Below are 15934 nucleotides of genomic sequence, written 5' to 3'. Positions count from 1 at the left end.
TTGTGTGCCAAGTTATATTGAAATCAGACCAAAACTGTAGGAGGAGTAGCATTTTGAAAAATTGTTAACAGACGGACGGACAGACAGACAGACGGACGGACGACGGACACCTTACTATCGCATAAGCTCTTCTGGTCTCTGACCAGTAGAGCTAAAAAGCAGACAAGGAAATTCTCTTAGATTTAATTCTACTAAACATATCTTTTTGAGATTTTTTCTCTCTTTTGATATATATATATAGAGAGAGAGAGGGAGAGAGAGAGAGAGATTACATGTAGTTTTAAAATGGGTTTCTGATAAGACAATTGTATCAGGCCCGTAGCAACGGTTTCAAAAAAAGGAGAGGGGGGGGGACTACCAAAAAAAAACTGACAGCAAAACAAAAAAGAGCTAATTTACTGTCCAAATCCTGGAATTTGCCAGTGCTCGACCTAACAACATCAAAAAACGAGAAAGGGACCAGCATCTAAAGGAAAATTTACTATAGCAAAATACTATACTCAGAAAAAAGGGGGCGCCCCCTCCCCCACGTTCTTCGCGTCTGTGTATCTTCCAAGAGTTTGTCATCTAAAGCACATACATGTAAGGTGTATCATAAAATCCAGGCTGTTTTGTGATTTAACAAGAGGCCCAAGGGCCTTGAATCGCTCTTCTGATAAACTGTACAACCTATCACTTCTATTTGAAGCCTCTAAGTATCCTGTATATTTAGATAAACCCTTGAAATTGCAAAGGTAGGTCATCATGATCTACATTTTACATGAAACACTCTGAGAACCCAAGATGATTCTAAGCCAATTAGTACCTGAGAGTTGGTCATGGTGACCTGCTTATCAATTGTCATTCTCTGAGGACCCAATAGCATCAACTAAGTTTGATGATTCTAAACCTATTAATACCTAAAATATTTTCAAAATTATAACCATAAAATTTCAAGAGTAGGTCACGGTGACCTACTTTTCAGATGACATACTTTGAGGACCCAAGATGCATCAACTGACAAAGTTTGATGATTCTAAGCCAATAAGTACCTGATATATTTCAATAAAGCCATAAAATTTCAAAAATAGGCCACAGTGACCTCCTTTTCAGTCAACTAACTCTGCGGACACAAGATGCATCAACTGACAAAATTTGATGATTTTAAGCCAATTAGTTCCTGAAATATTTAATTAAAGCCATAATTTTTCAAAAGAAGTCAAGGTGACCTACTTTTCAGTCGACCTACACCGAAGACCCAAGATGCATCAACTCACAAAGTTTGATGATTTTAAGCCAATTAGTACCCAAAATATTTAATTATAGTCATATAAATTGAAAAGTAGGTCATAGTGACTTACTTTTCAGTCGACCTACTCTGAGGACCCAAGATGCATCAACTGACAAAGTTAGATGATTCTAAGTCGAATAGTACCCGAAAATATTAAAACAGCCATAAAATTTCAAAAGTAGGTCAGGGTGACCTACTTTTCAGTTGTCATACTCCGAAGACCCAAGATGCATCAACTGACAAAGTTTGATGACTCTAAGCCAATTAGTACCCGAAATATTTAATTATGGTTATATGAATTGAAAAGTAGGTCACAGTGCCCTACTTTTCAGTCGACCTACTCCGAAAACACAAGATGCATCAATTGACAAATTTTGATGATTCTAAGCCAAATAGTACACGTAAATATTAAATACAGCCATAAAATTTCAAAAGTAGGTCATAGTGACCTACTATTCCGAAGACCCAAGATGCATCAACTGACAAAGTTTGATGATTCTAAGCCAATTAGTACCTGAAATAATTAATTATAGTCATATAAATTGAAATGTAGGTCACGGTGACCTACTTTTCAGTTGACGTTTTTTGAGGACCCAAGATGCATCAACTTACAAAGTTTTATGATCATATGCCTTAGGATTCTAAGCTTATTAGTACCTGAAATATTTAATTAAAGCCATAAATTTTCAAAAGTAGGTCACAGTGACCTACTTTTCAGTTGTTGTACTCTGAGGACCCAAGACGCATCAACTGACAAAGTTTGATGATTCTAAGCCAATTAGTACCCGAAATATTTAATTAAAGCCATAAATTTTCAAAATTAGGTCACAGTGACCTATTTTTCAGTCGACCTACTCTGAAGACCCAAAATGCATCAACTGAAAAAGTTTGATGATTCTAAGCCAATTAGTACCTGAAATAATTAATTATAGTCATATAAATTGAAATGTAGTTCACGGTGACCTACTTTTCAGCTGACATTTTTTGAGGACCCAAGATGTATCAACTTACAAAGTTTTATGATCATAGGCCTTAAAATGTCCAAACTATGCCTCTAAAATGCTTTGAAATCAAATGCCTGCAGAGTTCAAAAAGTAGGTCACTGTGACCTACTTTTTAATAAATATGTTTTTGGCCCCAAGATGCATCATCTTACAAGATTTAATGATTCTAAACCTCTCAGGATTCGAATTAATGACCTTAATTGTTTTGAAAAAGACTAGCCATAAAATTCAAAAAATAGGTCAAGGTAGCCTACTTTTTAGTCGATGTACTCCAAGGACCCAAGATGCATCAACTGACAAAGTTTGATGATCTTAGGCCTTAAATTGTTCAAAATATGCATCTTAATTTTAAAAGTAGGTCACCATGACCTACTTTTGAGTCAACATGATATGAGGTCCTTAGATGCATCAACTGACAAGATTTGGTGATCCTTGTCCTTATAGGAAGCAAAATATCAACATTTTAATAAAATGTAATTTTTGGTCAACTTTGAAGTGACCTTGAGACCACGCCCTTTGCCCCAGGGTAAATCCCCGTGCAAATTTTAATCTACAACATATCCCCATCCTTTTATGTAAGTTTGTTGATAATCTGCCCAGTGGTTCTTGAGAAGATTTTTTAGCAACCAGTACTTTTGTTTCTATTTTCCTAATTATTTCCCCTTGTTTAAGGGTCACAACCCTTGTTTTAGCACAAACGGGAGCCCTTGGACCAAGGATACCCTGTGACAAATTTGACAGTAATTGGCAAAGGGGTTCTTGAGTTATGGCTAGGGCTGTGTCAATATATCGAATATTCAATACGTATCGATTTTCAGGAATGTATCGTATCGAAAAAATAACTTCCAATACGTATCGGACAGGCAGTTTTCCTTATAATTCTGTAAAAAGGTTGGGAATTTCAGTTACCAAAGATTATTTTTAACTGTTTTAAATTAAAAATGATCAATAATGAAATAAACATTAAGGAGATAGCACATCTTAAATAACTATTACAAAATACATCGACAACTATATTTTAACATGTTATGTTAGACTCACCCAGTTTTTATCAAATTTATGCATTAAATGTCATTTACAAGACATTTGTGAAAGACTTAATAAATAATCCAATATATCGCATATCGCTTTAAAAAATATCGTATCGTATCGAAATATTTTGCTCAATACACAGCCCTAGTTATGGCCCATATTCTAAAAAGTTTATGCACACTGCACACCGCACAAATGTCCATAGCATTAGCTCTTTGAGCCTTTGGCTCAGAAGAGCTAATAAAAGGGGAAGAGAAAAACAAAGGAGACCTTTCACTATTTTGGCAAAAATTCAAGGTCGTCGACAGATATCTTTCATATTCTTGGTTTCCAAATACTCTTTATACACATGAAATTGATAATAATCGGGGCAGATGCAGGAATCAAGGTTAAGGGGCACCAGCAATACATATTAAGGCAGCAGAACATAGGTTCCCAGTCGGTCAAGGCGAAACCCTGGTGGTGACCAAGGGACGAAGCCCCCGTAAGTTCATGGATTCTAGAGATTTTGTAGGGCACAAATGAGTCTCCTAGGTAGATATTGTTACTATTTTTTGGTATTCTTTTTAAAGATTAGAATTAATACAAGAGGCCAAAGGGCCTAACGGTCACCTGCGTATAATACAACAATTAAGAGGATCCATAGAGTATAAAATGAACTGAAAGGTAAAGCTTTGTTGCCCAAAAGCAAGAAAAATAGGATGATCAGGATCAACAAAATAATTAGTCAAGCATTCAGTTAGGTTCTAATCTGTTCCACATTTATCACCATCACCATACAGTATATTAACAAACTATCAGTGCTTCTGTACTATTTTAATTCCCTGCTGAAAACTCTTACATTGGACTCTTTTGGTCTTTAATGAACATTTAATAAGACAAGTTATTTTTGTCTCATTTTTATTTATCTATTACTTAAAAGTCTAACTGATCATTAAAACTATGAAAGGACTTTTTGTATTATACAATAAAAATTCTTGCATAATTCTCTTATTCCTTTAACCTTTCAAGTACATTATTTACAGTGATTAATTATCAAAAGTAAATGGCAAAGGGGAATAACTCCTCTCAGAAGAATACAAATTAATAGAGCCCTTGCCAGGACGAGAACACTTGACCAAATGGTCCAGATGTTTAAAAATCTGGTAAAAAAAAAATACCCTTCCTTATTAAAACATTTACTCTTTTTGCCTCTGATATGCCCAGGTGCAGAGAAGATTTTTAAAGAAATAATGCATTTTTACTACAGATTCACTATATTATCAATAGAGCAACCCCTCCCCACCGAGAAACACCAGAGCCTTTGACCCTGGGACCAGAAGTTTGCTCATTATAAGTAATCACTTTGTTTTTCTGCTTAACACTAAGGAGCAGACAGGATTATTAAATAGAATTAATGCATTTTCACTATATTATCAAGAGCCGCACCCTTACGCCAGCACATCTGACCCAGGGCTCATGCAATTCACTACTCTGGAAGAAGCACTCTTGCTCATCATAACTATACACATAGCTTTTTTGCTTTTTAACCGGAAGGAATATCATCAACAAAATTTTGCTTTTTCACTATATAATCAATAGAGCCCCCCCCCCTTTTCACCAGAGCCCTTGACCCTGGGGCCATGAAATTCACAATTTTGAAAGAAGCATCCTTGCATATCATAACAATGTACTTGGTTTGTTTAAATAATACCCAGGGGTAGAGAAGAAGATTTTCAAAGAAATAAATCACCTTCACTATAGGATCTATATAGCCCCGCCCTAGCACAAGAACCCCTGTCCCTGAGGCCATGAAATTCACAATTTTGGAAGAGGCATCCTTGCTTATCATAACAATGTACTTAGTTTGTTTAAATAATACCCAGGAGCAGAAAAGATTTTCAGAGAAATAATGCATTTTCACTATATAATCAATAGAGCCCCACCCTAACACCAGAACCCCTGACCCTTGGGCCATGAAATTCACAATTTTGGATAAGGCACTCTTGCTCTTCATAACTATGTACTTAGTTAGTTTATTTCATAACCAGGAGCAGAGAAAAAGATTTTCAAAGAAATACTACTAATGCATTTTCACTATATAATCAATAGAGCCCAACCCTAACACCAGAACCCCTGACTCTGGGGCCATGAAATTCACAATTTTGGATAAGGCATTCTTGCTCATCATAACTATGTACTTACGTAGTTTATTTAATACCCAGGAGCAGAGAAGATTTTCAAAGAAATAATGCATTTTCACTGTATAATCAATAGAGCCCCACCCTAACACCTGAACCCCTGACCCTGGCGCCATGAAATTCAAAAGTTTGGATAAGGCACTCTTGGTCTTCATAACTATGTTCTTAGTTAGTTTATTTAATTCCCAGGAGCAGAGAAGAAGATTTTCAAAGAAATAATGCATTTTCACTATACGATCTATATAGCCCCACCCTAACACCAGAACACCTGACTCTGGGGCCATGAAATTCAAAATTTTGGATAAGGTACTCTTGCTCATCATAACTATGTACTTAGTTAGTTTATTTAATACCCAGGAGTAGAGAAGAGGATTTTCAAAAAAATAATGCATTTTCACTATCTAATCAATAGAGCCCCACCCTAACACCAGAACCCCTGACCCTGGGGCCATGAAATTCAAAATTTTGGATAAGGTACTCTTGCTCTTCATAACTATGTACTTAGTTAGTTTATTTAATACCCAGGAGCAGAGAAGAAGATTTTCAAAGAAATAATGCATTTTCACTATATAATCAATAGAGCCCCGCCCTAACAACAGAAATCCTGACCCTGGGGCCATGAAATTCACAATTTTGGATAAGGCACTCTTGCTCTTCATAACTATGTACTTACTTAGTTTATTTGATTCCCAGGAGCAGAGAAGAAGATTTTCAAAGAAATAATGCACTTTCACTTTATGATCTATATAGCCCCACCCTAGCACCAGAACCCCTGACCCCGGGGCCATGAATTTCATATTTTTGGTAGAGGGCTCAATGCTTATTACAATCATGCCAACAGTTTGACTGTTTGATGTCCAGGAGTAAAGAAGATTTTCAAAGATTGCATTAATTTTGATGGTTTTAGCCCCACCCCTCAGGCCCCAGGGGGGAAGGGACCATGAAATTCATAATTTTTGTTCCCCTTCACCCATAGATGCTATATGCCAAATATGGTTGAAATTGGTTGAGCGGTTTCAGAGAAGAAGCTGAAAATGTTCAAATGTTAACGCACATCTCACAACGCACCACGATGGACAAAAACGGATACCAATAGGTCACTCAGGTGACCTAAAAACTCAAATATTTTAAGATCTTTGGAATCAAAACCTACTAGTCAAGCCCCAAGAAGCTCCTACCTTGCAAGAATATAAAAAAAATTCTTTACATCCCTTTATCTGATAAATTAATATTTTTCAAAGAGGGAACCATGATTTCTTGAATTTGACAATTTTAGAGGACACCGGTCGCCCCCCACCCCAAATCCGCTACTGATATTGATACAGAATTCAAGTGATTTTACTCTTTACTAATTAATTTTTAGAACGTGAATTGCAACTAAAGAATCTGACAAAAGGCTTATATTGTCGTTCTATTAACCTTTGGTGAATCTTTCTAAATATATATCGGTGTGCTTTACTTTCTTCTAATCGTTCTGAAATTGGCAGGGGTGAGGCTTAAAGTGGTCTCAAGTACATCTTTCTGAATGAACCCACCCCCAAGGTTCACATCTTTAACCCCTGTAATTCTGATTCTTATTACTATTAATTCATGTTAATTTTTAATCATTTTATCCATTGGTGGTCAAAAGTAAAAACGAAGAAAGACAACTCCCCCAGGAGATAGGTAACACGAGCGATTTAAGTCGCCTACATTTTATCCACCATTAGGAGAATTTTTAACTGCTAATCATATTTAAGTATGATTAATTCAGATACATGTAACTCAGATTTTTTCGTTAAAATGAAGGACTGCATCTATGAATTAAGAGAAGTATACAAAGTACAATGTAGATACTACAGTATACTTTTGTTGTCGAAAAAAAAAATAGAGGCCCAGGCACTTGATGTTAAATATTTTTCTTAAATACCACAAAAATATAAGCCCTTTCCTAATCATAAGGTAGGACTACGAGGCCTTATCTGTATTTCATAACATTTACTTTAAATATTATACCAAGAGTGCCCAAATTGAAGCATTTGTCCCATGAGAACTCTAGTTTATAATTGAGCCACATTTGGGTGTATCAGTGTTTTACAAATAAATCATGGGTTTATAAAATATAACAAAAGGTTCTACTCTGAGCGTAGATGTATAAACAAGTGTAAGAATGTAGTAAATAAGAAGATTTTTAACTTCAATTATTTATTATCTAATCATCAAAACTTTTTCGATTTCTCTTCTTTATTGAATCTGCCTTCTTCCTTCTTAAACGTATTTCATTAGCTTTGTCTAATCTGTTCAAAGAAATAAAGCAAAATCTATGAATTTTAAACTTCATTTTCTGTGTACATTTAAAATAAAATTGATATATATTCTGTCTTATTACTTATTTTAAATGAAATTTTACACATGATCAAAAATGGCAAGTAATTGAAATGTGTTAACTTATTATCAAAATCATTCTTATCATGTAAATTAGTTTACTAGTTGGCCCAGGTGATCAATGAAAAATTACCATTACATCTAGCAAATATTATACTCTGTATTGAGTTTTAGCCTTAATATTAAAGGTCTTTTTTCAAAATCATAGAATATAAAACATAGTGGAGTCAAAATACCTTTCTGTTAATATCTGTTTGTCCTTTTCTGTCATTTCCACTGGCTTTGTAGCAGATTTGTAAATCATCTCTCGGACTTTATTTAGGCAGTCCGCTTGGTTTAGCATTTGTGTTCTCGTTTTCTCTGATGTCACAACCAAATATCCATCCTTTGTTATTTTACTCCTCTCCTTCAAAATCAAAGTTTCCTTTTCAAATTCATAACGATAGATTTTTAATAGGGTATAATCAAAATAAAAAATTCATCTTTTATTTAAGAAATAATCCTCACCCTTTGGGCTCGGTTTTTATTTGCCAGCAAAATCTCAGGACTAAGGAGTATATTCTCCAACAATACTGATTATTAGTTATTAGTTAAATTTAAAAAGCTGGTCCTTTTCTAGTACAGTGTAATAATGAAATGATACTGGTTATAATTTCTATGAAGTCCTACTCACATTTTCAATGAGATTCTCTTTAATCCATTGAGGAATCCAGGAGGCACTCTCAACATGGAATCTTACTTCTACCTTTGAACTGACTGCAAAATATGTTAGAATTGACAATTAATGTAACTGCAACACCATATCACAATGTAAACTGATACAGTAAAATGTGTTTATAGGAAACATGAATGTAAATTCTACTGATGATAATGTCATTCTTTGTCACCCATACCACAAAATAACAATTATATCCCAGGACATTTGTCAAAGTAAAATTTCAGCTGTTTGTTTTGATTTGCAATGCTTCTGTTATACTGTACTTACTCTACTTTTACTGGGACATGAGGAATAATACCCTGATTCAGATACAGTAAAACCTGAATAATCCAGACACCAATGGTCCATGTAATTTGGCTGGATAAGACAACATTACAGAATAGACAAAATTTTAAACAACTGAATTTATTGAAAGGGACTTAAAAGTGTACATGGATTAGGCAAGATTTCAGAATATACAACATTCAGATTGAATGAGTTTCACTGTATTCCATACTGTACACCAACAAAAGTTAGATTGTATCTATTTAAACATCACATCAATCACCTATTCTATATATCAAATTGAATTAATTATCAATTACTAGTATCTATCTATACAAATAAATCTATGCTCTCCTTTACACATCTAAATTAATATCAAAATATATGATTTATTTCTCAATATCAGTGAGCCATCCCTTTCTTCATCAGTGATCCCCCCCCCCCCCCATTTGGTATCTCAGTCTCATACTGCCCCCAATATCTAATTGTTTCTGATGTTCACAGAATTTCTAACCTTTGTTAACATTCTGTCCTCCTGGACCACTTCCTCTTATAGCTTTTATCTGAATGTCATCTGCAAATTAAACAATACATAATAAAACTGAAAGAAAGAAATATTTAACCCTAACAGGATCCTCTAAGCATTGTTACAGAAGCAAGATAATACAATTTTCTGAATTTTTAACTTCCTCTGTCAAAAGATTTCTGTAAAAACAAAAAGTATACCCAGAGAAATATACACTGTACATATAACTCTAATAATGATACATGTTCATTGTATTTATTCATAAATAATTATATGAGAATATGTTTGTTTTTTAAAGTTGTAAAAAACTAAGAATTTCTTACGAAGAAAGATTATTTTAGAGAAATATACTGTAAAGTGATTTCCATAACTGCAGTACTGCTCTTTGGATCGTGTTCTTGTGATAACCAAAGAAAAGTTCACAAATAAAAAAGTATCTCACCTTGCTTTAATGGAAATTGCAGACAAATAGTAGATTAAATGTTCTTTGTTAAAAATGTGCCCTTTTTTAGACTAAAGAAGATTATAGACTTACAGAAATGCAACTTACATACATCATCTGATGTCACAGTTTTAGACCTTCAAAATGTCAAGCTAGACAGATCTAACTTAAAAGTGAATAGGTATCTAGTAATAAATTATACCCAACAGTCACACCATCAACATATTACCTTGGCATGTTTTATTAATAGAGCATCCTGAGTTTAATACATTCATTGGACATTATGTATTGTACACCAATGTAATATACATTCATTTTAATGCTGCTTCATGCACCTGATAATTGCACTTTTTTGTTAATTGTACTCAGTGTATTAAAATCAACATATAAAGTCATATATAAGTGTTGCATATGAAAAACAAATCAAACAAGAGGCCCATGGGCCACTACACTCATTTGAGTCTTACACAGCTCTTCTTCATCAAAAAATTTATTCACTATTTACATGTATTCCTATGTAAAACTTTGATTGCCTATTGTGGCCCCACCCTGGGGTGTCATGATTTGAACAAACCTGAATCTATACTATCCAGGTTCCATATAAGAATAATCAGGTATTTGCTATTCTTGAAGAAAAATTCTTAATTATCTCCCTTTGAAAGAAGGTATGGCCCTTCATTTGCTTTTCACCTAAGGATGCTTAAGTTTGGTTGAAATTGGCTCAGGGGTTCTGGAGAAAAAGAAGATGAAAATGTAAAAAGTTTACAACGCTGCTGCCGCTGATGGCAGACAATGGACAATTTTTTATCAGAAAAGCTTGCTTGAGCCTTTGGCTCAGGTGAGTTCAATATAATTTAGAGAGTAACATGAATATTAGTCCGAAATATCTGACATTTTCCTGGAAAATAACGCCATCTACAGCCGGATTTGATTTTCGATACTTGCGAACCGAATTAAATGCCGAGCTCACAATTTATCAATAGCACAATGCTTCTAGTACTCACCAATATCAATGAAAAGAAAACATCACTCCACTTTTCAATACAGGAATTCGAAAATCAACCTGACAATGCCGCCTCCGGTTGGAAGCGGCGAATTCCCAGTTTTCGTTGGTTCTAACGTTTTCCTGGCACATAAAATATCAAAACGTAAAAAAAGCCCAGAAAAAGTCAGATATTTCGGACTACATGAATATATCTGCTTATGGTGATAGAGTACTCAGGAATAAGTATTCCCTTTGGAGAAGTGGACAGGCATTCACCTACATAAGAATGGATGTAGGCAAATGCCTGTCCACTTTGCTTAAAAAGAATAGGTGATCATAAATTAACATATGTATCATGAAATGCATAATGTACTACTACTACCTAAAGGTATGTAGCCTGTGAATTCTTCTTCTGTGTCATTACTATACGCATGCTGTAAAGGAAAAAATATTATCTTACTCCTAAAATAAAATGAATTAATACGCAAGAGGGTTTCTTTGTAGATGTAAAATCAGCTTAATCCGAATTTGCACAATGTTTACTTACCTTGATCTCCACTTTCTTGAGAAAATTCTGATCACTGTTTGGATAAATGTTTTCAATAGAATATTTACTTTTGTATGAAGATGAATAAAGGCGTAAAAATGTTTGGTAATTATATGCTATTTGGAGTTTTGTAAGGCATGACCTAATCCGCCTGAGAAACATTTTTTAGAACTCTTCTTTTTCGGAAAGCACAAATGATACCAACAAATATATTAAATAAATCCTTCCGATAGGAAATTTTTTCCCCGAATAATAATATATACCTCAGCTCTTTTGAAATTCATCAAGAATAAAGAACCACAAAGATGTAAATAAATAAGACTGAGTAAATTTACCCTGTTCATGCATAAAAGAAAAAATTTTCGTTTATAATTACCTGACAAACATTAATTTTAGAGCTGTCAGGTAAGTGGTTAAAAAGATTTTACAAATGTGGCTAGAAATATAGAGCTTCAAACTGAAGAAAGAAAGAAAAAAATAAATATTAAAAAATTCGCCCTACCAACCCTATTTTTATGTAATAGTAAAGGACCATATTTTTATTTCTTAGGTGTTTGTTTCTGCGTAGAAAACCACAGTAACTCAGAATCCAACGTAAAGAGTAAAAAATCGCACCGGACTTATGTATGAAAATGGGTCATGCCGTTAGTAACATTTTGCGATCTCCAACCACAAGCACTTGGGGTATGGAACCCCCCCCCCCCTTTTCCATTTTTTTTCTTTTTAAATATGGGATCGAGTCACGTTTTTCCTATTTTTGTATTCTAATATGCACTATATGTTATCAATAATGTAACTCTTTTGTCTCTACATGCTGTTTTTAAATATACCGTTTTCGACTGAACTCTCTTTTTATGTATCAGTCGAAAACGGTACAAAAGGAATAAATAGTGAGAAAGTGAGACTGAGATCAAAAGTGAGCTCATATATGTTTTATGGCCCCAGAGCCCTGTCTCTAAGGGTCAGGTAGACGTCGCCTAAATCCATCTCAATGAATCAGTTTTCCCCGAACTCCTTGATCTACATAAAAAAAAGACTGACATACCCTGAAAAATTGATTAACATATCTTTTAAACCACAGGCATTTGTTTCGTATACAGGGCACCCCTATACTTATTTTTACCACAGGCACTTCTTTCGTATAAAGGGCACTCTTAGGGGTGCCCTGTATACCATACAAGTGCCTGTGTTTTAAACGCTGATCAAAATTTTAGCCTAAACCCTGTATTGATTTTTCTATCTTTAAAAAGAAAATACTAGTAAATAAATGTTTAACAGCATCATAGTAGTAGTGTTTTACAATGGTCTTTTTGCTAATTTTTGCGGCACGTTTGCTTATACATTTCATTAAATGAAGATATCTAGAAATCCCTTCAGACTGAAACTCCGTACAAAAAACAAAAACCCGAGATGAAATATCTAGGACTGGGGTGGGGATTTGAAACACTCGTATAGGGGTGGTGGTTTGCAGTGATTTTAATTTTAAATGCAAGCTCAGTTCAGGAAGGAAGGGAGAACACAGTGCTAAGATAGTTACCAAAATATCTCAGTACAAGCAATTAAAATAGATTAAACACAAAAAAATATTTTGCTTTCAGCGTTAAACCAAGGTCGTCGGAAAGGGATAGGGTGGGGTGCGTCGGTTGCGATGGCATCCTTCGCCCCCCCCCCCCTTTCTTTAAATTGAAAATACATGTATCATTTTTGAAACAAAATAAATTTAGTAGAACCCACCAAAGTGGTACCTATTTATATATAAAAAAAATTCTGGCTCACGGGAGAAGGTACCCCTTCCGGACCTTCGTTCGTATCCGTTTGTGATATGTACTTTACACCTTTATAGGCCTATTTTTCTGCATGCGATTTCAATTTCTTATCAGATTACATGGATTTAAGTTTTACCATTGTCAGGGGGATCTATTAAGGTCAGATGACACAATCCTAGAAAATATATAATTTTTCCCAAGAATTTGTCATTGAATTTTAACTTCCTAAACAAGTTTCCTCACCAAAAATTGAGGTACCTTACCAGGCATTTGGGCAAGATACCAGAGGGTGATATTTCTTACATAATCCTTATGGGTAATCTTTTGAATTGCCAAATTCACAATTTTTGGTGTACTTATTTTTTTTTTTTTTAAACATATTGAAACAATTTAGAAATTACAAGAGAGTGACAATTATGTACAATTTTTGATATAATACCAAGGTATACAAAATACATTTTTGAGGAACGTGTCGTCTGACCTTGTGAAATGAGTAATAATAATTATATTTTTTAGTCTGCTTTTGGATAAAGAATGTAGATTTTGTAGTGCCCATAATTTATGTTGAGTTTTCCTCATACTTATCCTCCACTGGAGGTGTTAAGATATTTTTACTGTTAATTGTGGATATACATGTAAATATGGAGTTTTGCTCATTAGCAATTGAGAGGTAAAACAGTTCTCTACTTTTCTTCCGAGTAATGTTACCCACTAATAAGAAAAAAAAAGTCTTGGCAGCGGTGGGATTCGAACCCACGCCTCCGAAGAGACTGGTGCCTTAAACCAGCGCCTTAGACCGCTCGGCCACGCTACCTTGATATTGTTTATCCAGTAAAAATATGACAGTATAGTTAGTAAGACTTTTTATAACCACGACAGGTAAATATAGATGGCAGCACTAGGAATTCTTCACCGGAAATAGATACCTTGAAAAGTGAATAGTTTATTGAATTTGTTATTGTATTTTATATCCAGGTAAAGTAATTGCTAGTTATCTATTGGTATCTTGAATACTTATGGTTATAACTTACACCTCGTATAAAACGATTGTTGTGAATTTTCGACTGATTGATCTTTAATCAGTCCACCCGAATAGGTGTGAAAAATTGGACAGGTGTCAAAAACTTAGTCATTCAGGATGGACTCGCAGTGTGTTTATTTATGACCGGCGAGTAGTATAAGAATGGGGCAATTATGAGAACCACGTGTCATTTTAAAAATGTGCATACCCCAAAATCTTCATTGATGTGATGGAACGTGATTTTCTCTGGAGTGTGTATTGAGGAATGGGGAGTTCCTCTTCAGTACAAATATCTATGCTGGGCCTGGATTCCTCCGGTAAAACCACTATCTTGTATCGCATGAAGTTTCAACAATACACAAACGCCACCCCGACAATCAGTTATAATTGTGAAACCATCAAAGTGAAGGAGGGGCGAGCTAAAGGAATCACATTTAAGATTTGGGATGTAGGGGGACAAGACAACAAGAGACCTTTATGGAATCAGTACACACGTTCTTCTGATGGGATTATATTTGTGGTGGACAGTGTAGATAGAGAGAGACTTGAAGAAGCAAAGTTGGAACTTATCCGGCTACTTAAAAATGCAGATAATCAGAGACTGCCCCTTCTTGTTATTGCCAACAAACAAGACTTGCCAAATTCTTTGGACTTGTGTGAAATTGAGAAATTATTAGGACTTCGGGATCTTCACCCAGGACAGGTGTGGGCAATACAGGGGGCCTGTGCTATTACTGGTGAAGGACTTCCAGAGGCAATGGATGCCATGTTTGATCTTATAGTAAAAAAGAAAAGTTTAAAGAAAAAGAAATGATTGTCCAATTATTGTGTGAATGTGTTTTGTGAAAGGCGGCTATTTATAACTCAAACAAGCTATTTTAGAAAAAGAAATTTTATTGTGTAAACTTTTTTTGTGCAATTTTGTTTGAAAAGTGTTGTATTTAGAACTGTTTTGAGATATTTTTTAATTAATATACTTTTGTTTATTTTGCTATTTTTATTTTGAAGAGTAGTACTACCCATGCATGAATATACCAAAGTGTAAAATTTGTTATATATTATAAATATATACGTCTTGTTAATATAAATCTGTATGTATGTTTTTGTGTAAATTATTTTAAATTGTGTGTAAAAGTGCTTATATTTCTGAAAGTTTCTGAAAGACTACTGTATCTCTTATCTTAAAAAAAAAAGCACAGAAATGTATAAACTACAGGTGTTAAAAATACTATAGATCTTGCTCCGAGATCATTTGATTTTCCCAGACCAGATACAACTGCCAATATGTCACTTGCTAATTATTAGCATTGCTTGTTTAAACATTACACACTCTGTGAACATTACTTGGAGCTTAATCTGACAAGCAGCCCAGCATTATAACTGCCTTGTATCAGTTATGACTGTCTTGTATCAATCTGTTCCACTCTGCCTTCAGGGATAAACATTGTACAGATGGTGCTCGCTCACTGTTTGTACATCCAGTCCATTTTTAAAAGAATGTAATTTTTTATTGACCAACACATGACCAAATCCCTACCTCTTTTGCCTTTTCTTTGTTATGATGTTTTATATTTTATAATTAAGACATTCCCAAAAAGCTGTTGTGGAGATTGAAAAAAAGTATCTTTTTTTCTGAATCAGTGCTTGTCCAGTTTGTAAAATTTTGTTTTCTTTTTTATTATGATTTGTCAGTGAAGATTAACGTATTATTTTTTCAATATTGTATACTCATATTGGAAAATCCAGGGTTTGTGTGTTAAAAATTTCTAAAATGCTTTAGTTTTAAAATTATTGTTATTATTATTAACAGGAACA

The 15934-nt window shown here is 34.3% G+C and overlaps 2 protein-coding genes and 1 non-coding gene across 3 annotated transcripts; 1 reads left to right on the top strand and 2 right to left on the bottom strand.

Annotated features, from left to right (window-relative positions):
- Window positions 1-7641: 7641 nt before the first annotated feature.
- On the bottom strand, window positions 7642-11508 carry LOC133190786 (large ribosomal subunit protein mL62-like). The gene is made up of 6 exons (XM_061326474.1): window positions 11333-11508; window positions 11168-11219; window positions 9347-9406; window positions 8524-8606; window positions 8087-8256; window positions 7642-7762 (listed from the first exon to the last, which is right to left on the bottom strand). Exons 1-6 carry the CDS (start codon window positions 11492-11494, stop codon window positions 7678-7680), a joined length of 612 nt encoding a protein of 203 aa, XP_061182458.1. The 5' UTR covers window positions 11495-11508; the 3' UTR covers window positions 7642-7677.
- Window positions 11509-13830: 2322 nt separating this feature from the next.
- Window positions 13831-13912, bottom strand: Trnal-aag (transfer RNA leucine (anticodon AAG)). The gene has a single exon. It is a non-coding gene; the product is annotated as a tRNA-Leu (tRNA).
- A 150-nt stretch (window positions 13913-14062) lies between these two features.
- Window positions 14063-15163, top strand: LOC133190785 (ADP-ribosylation factor-like protein 4C). Its single transcript, XM_061326473.1, has one exon. The coding sequence runs from the start codon at window positions 14385-14387 to the stop codon at window positions 14931-14933; it is 549 nt and encodes a 182-aa protein (XP_061182457.1). The 5' UTR covers window positions 14063-14384; the 3' UTR covers window positions 14934-15163.
- The last annotated feature ends 771 nt before the right edge of the window (window positions 15164-15934 follow it).

Source organism: Saccostrea echinata, unplaced genomic scaffold (assembly GCF_033153115.1).
Source record: "Saccostrea echinata isolate AGI-Se365-2 ecotype Australia unplaced genomic scaffold, CSIRO_AGI_Sech_v1 ptg000022l, whole genome shotgun sequence".
Taxonomy (NCBI): Eukaryota; Metazoa; Mollusca; class Bivalvia; order Ostreida; family Ostreidae; genus Saccostrea; species Saccostrea echinata.
This window is presented reverse-complemented; position numbering and strand designations above follow the sequence as displayed.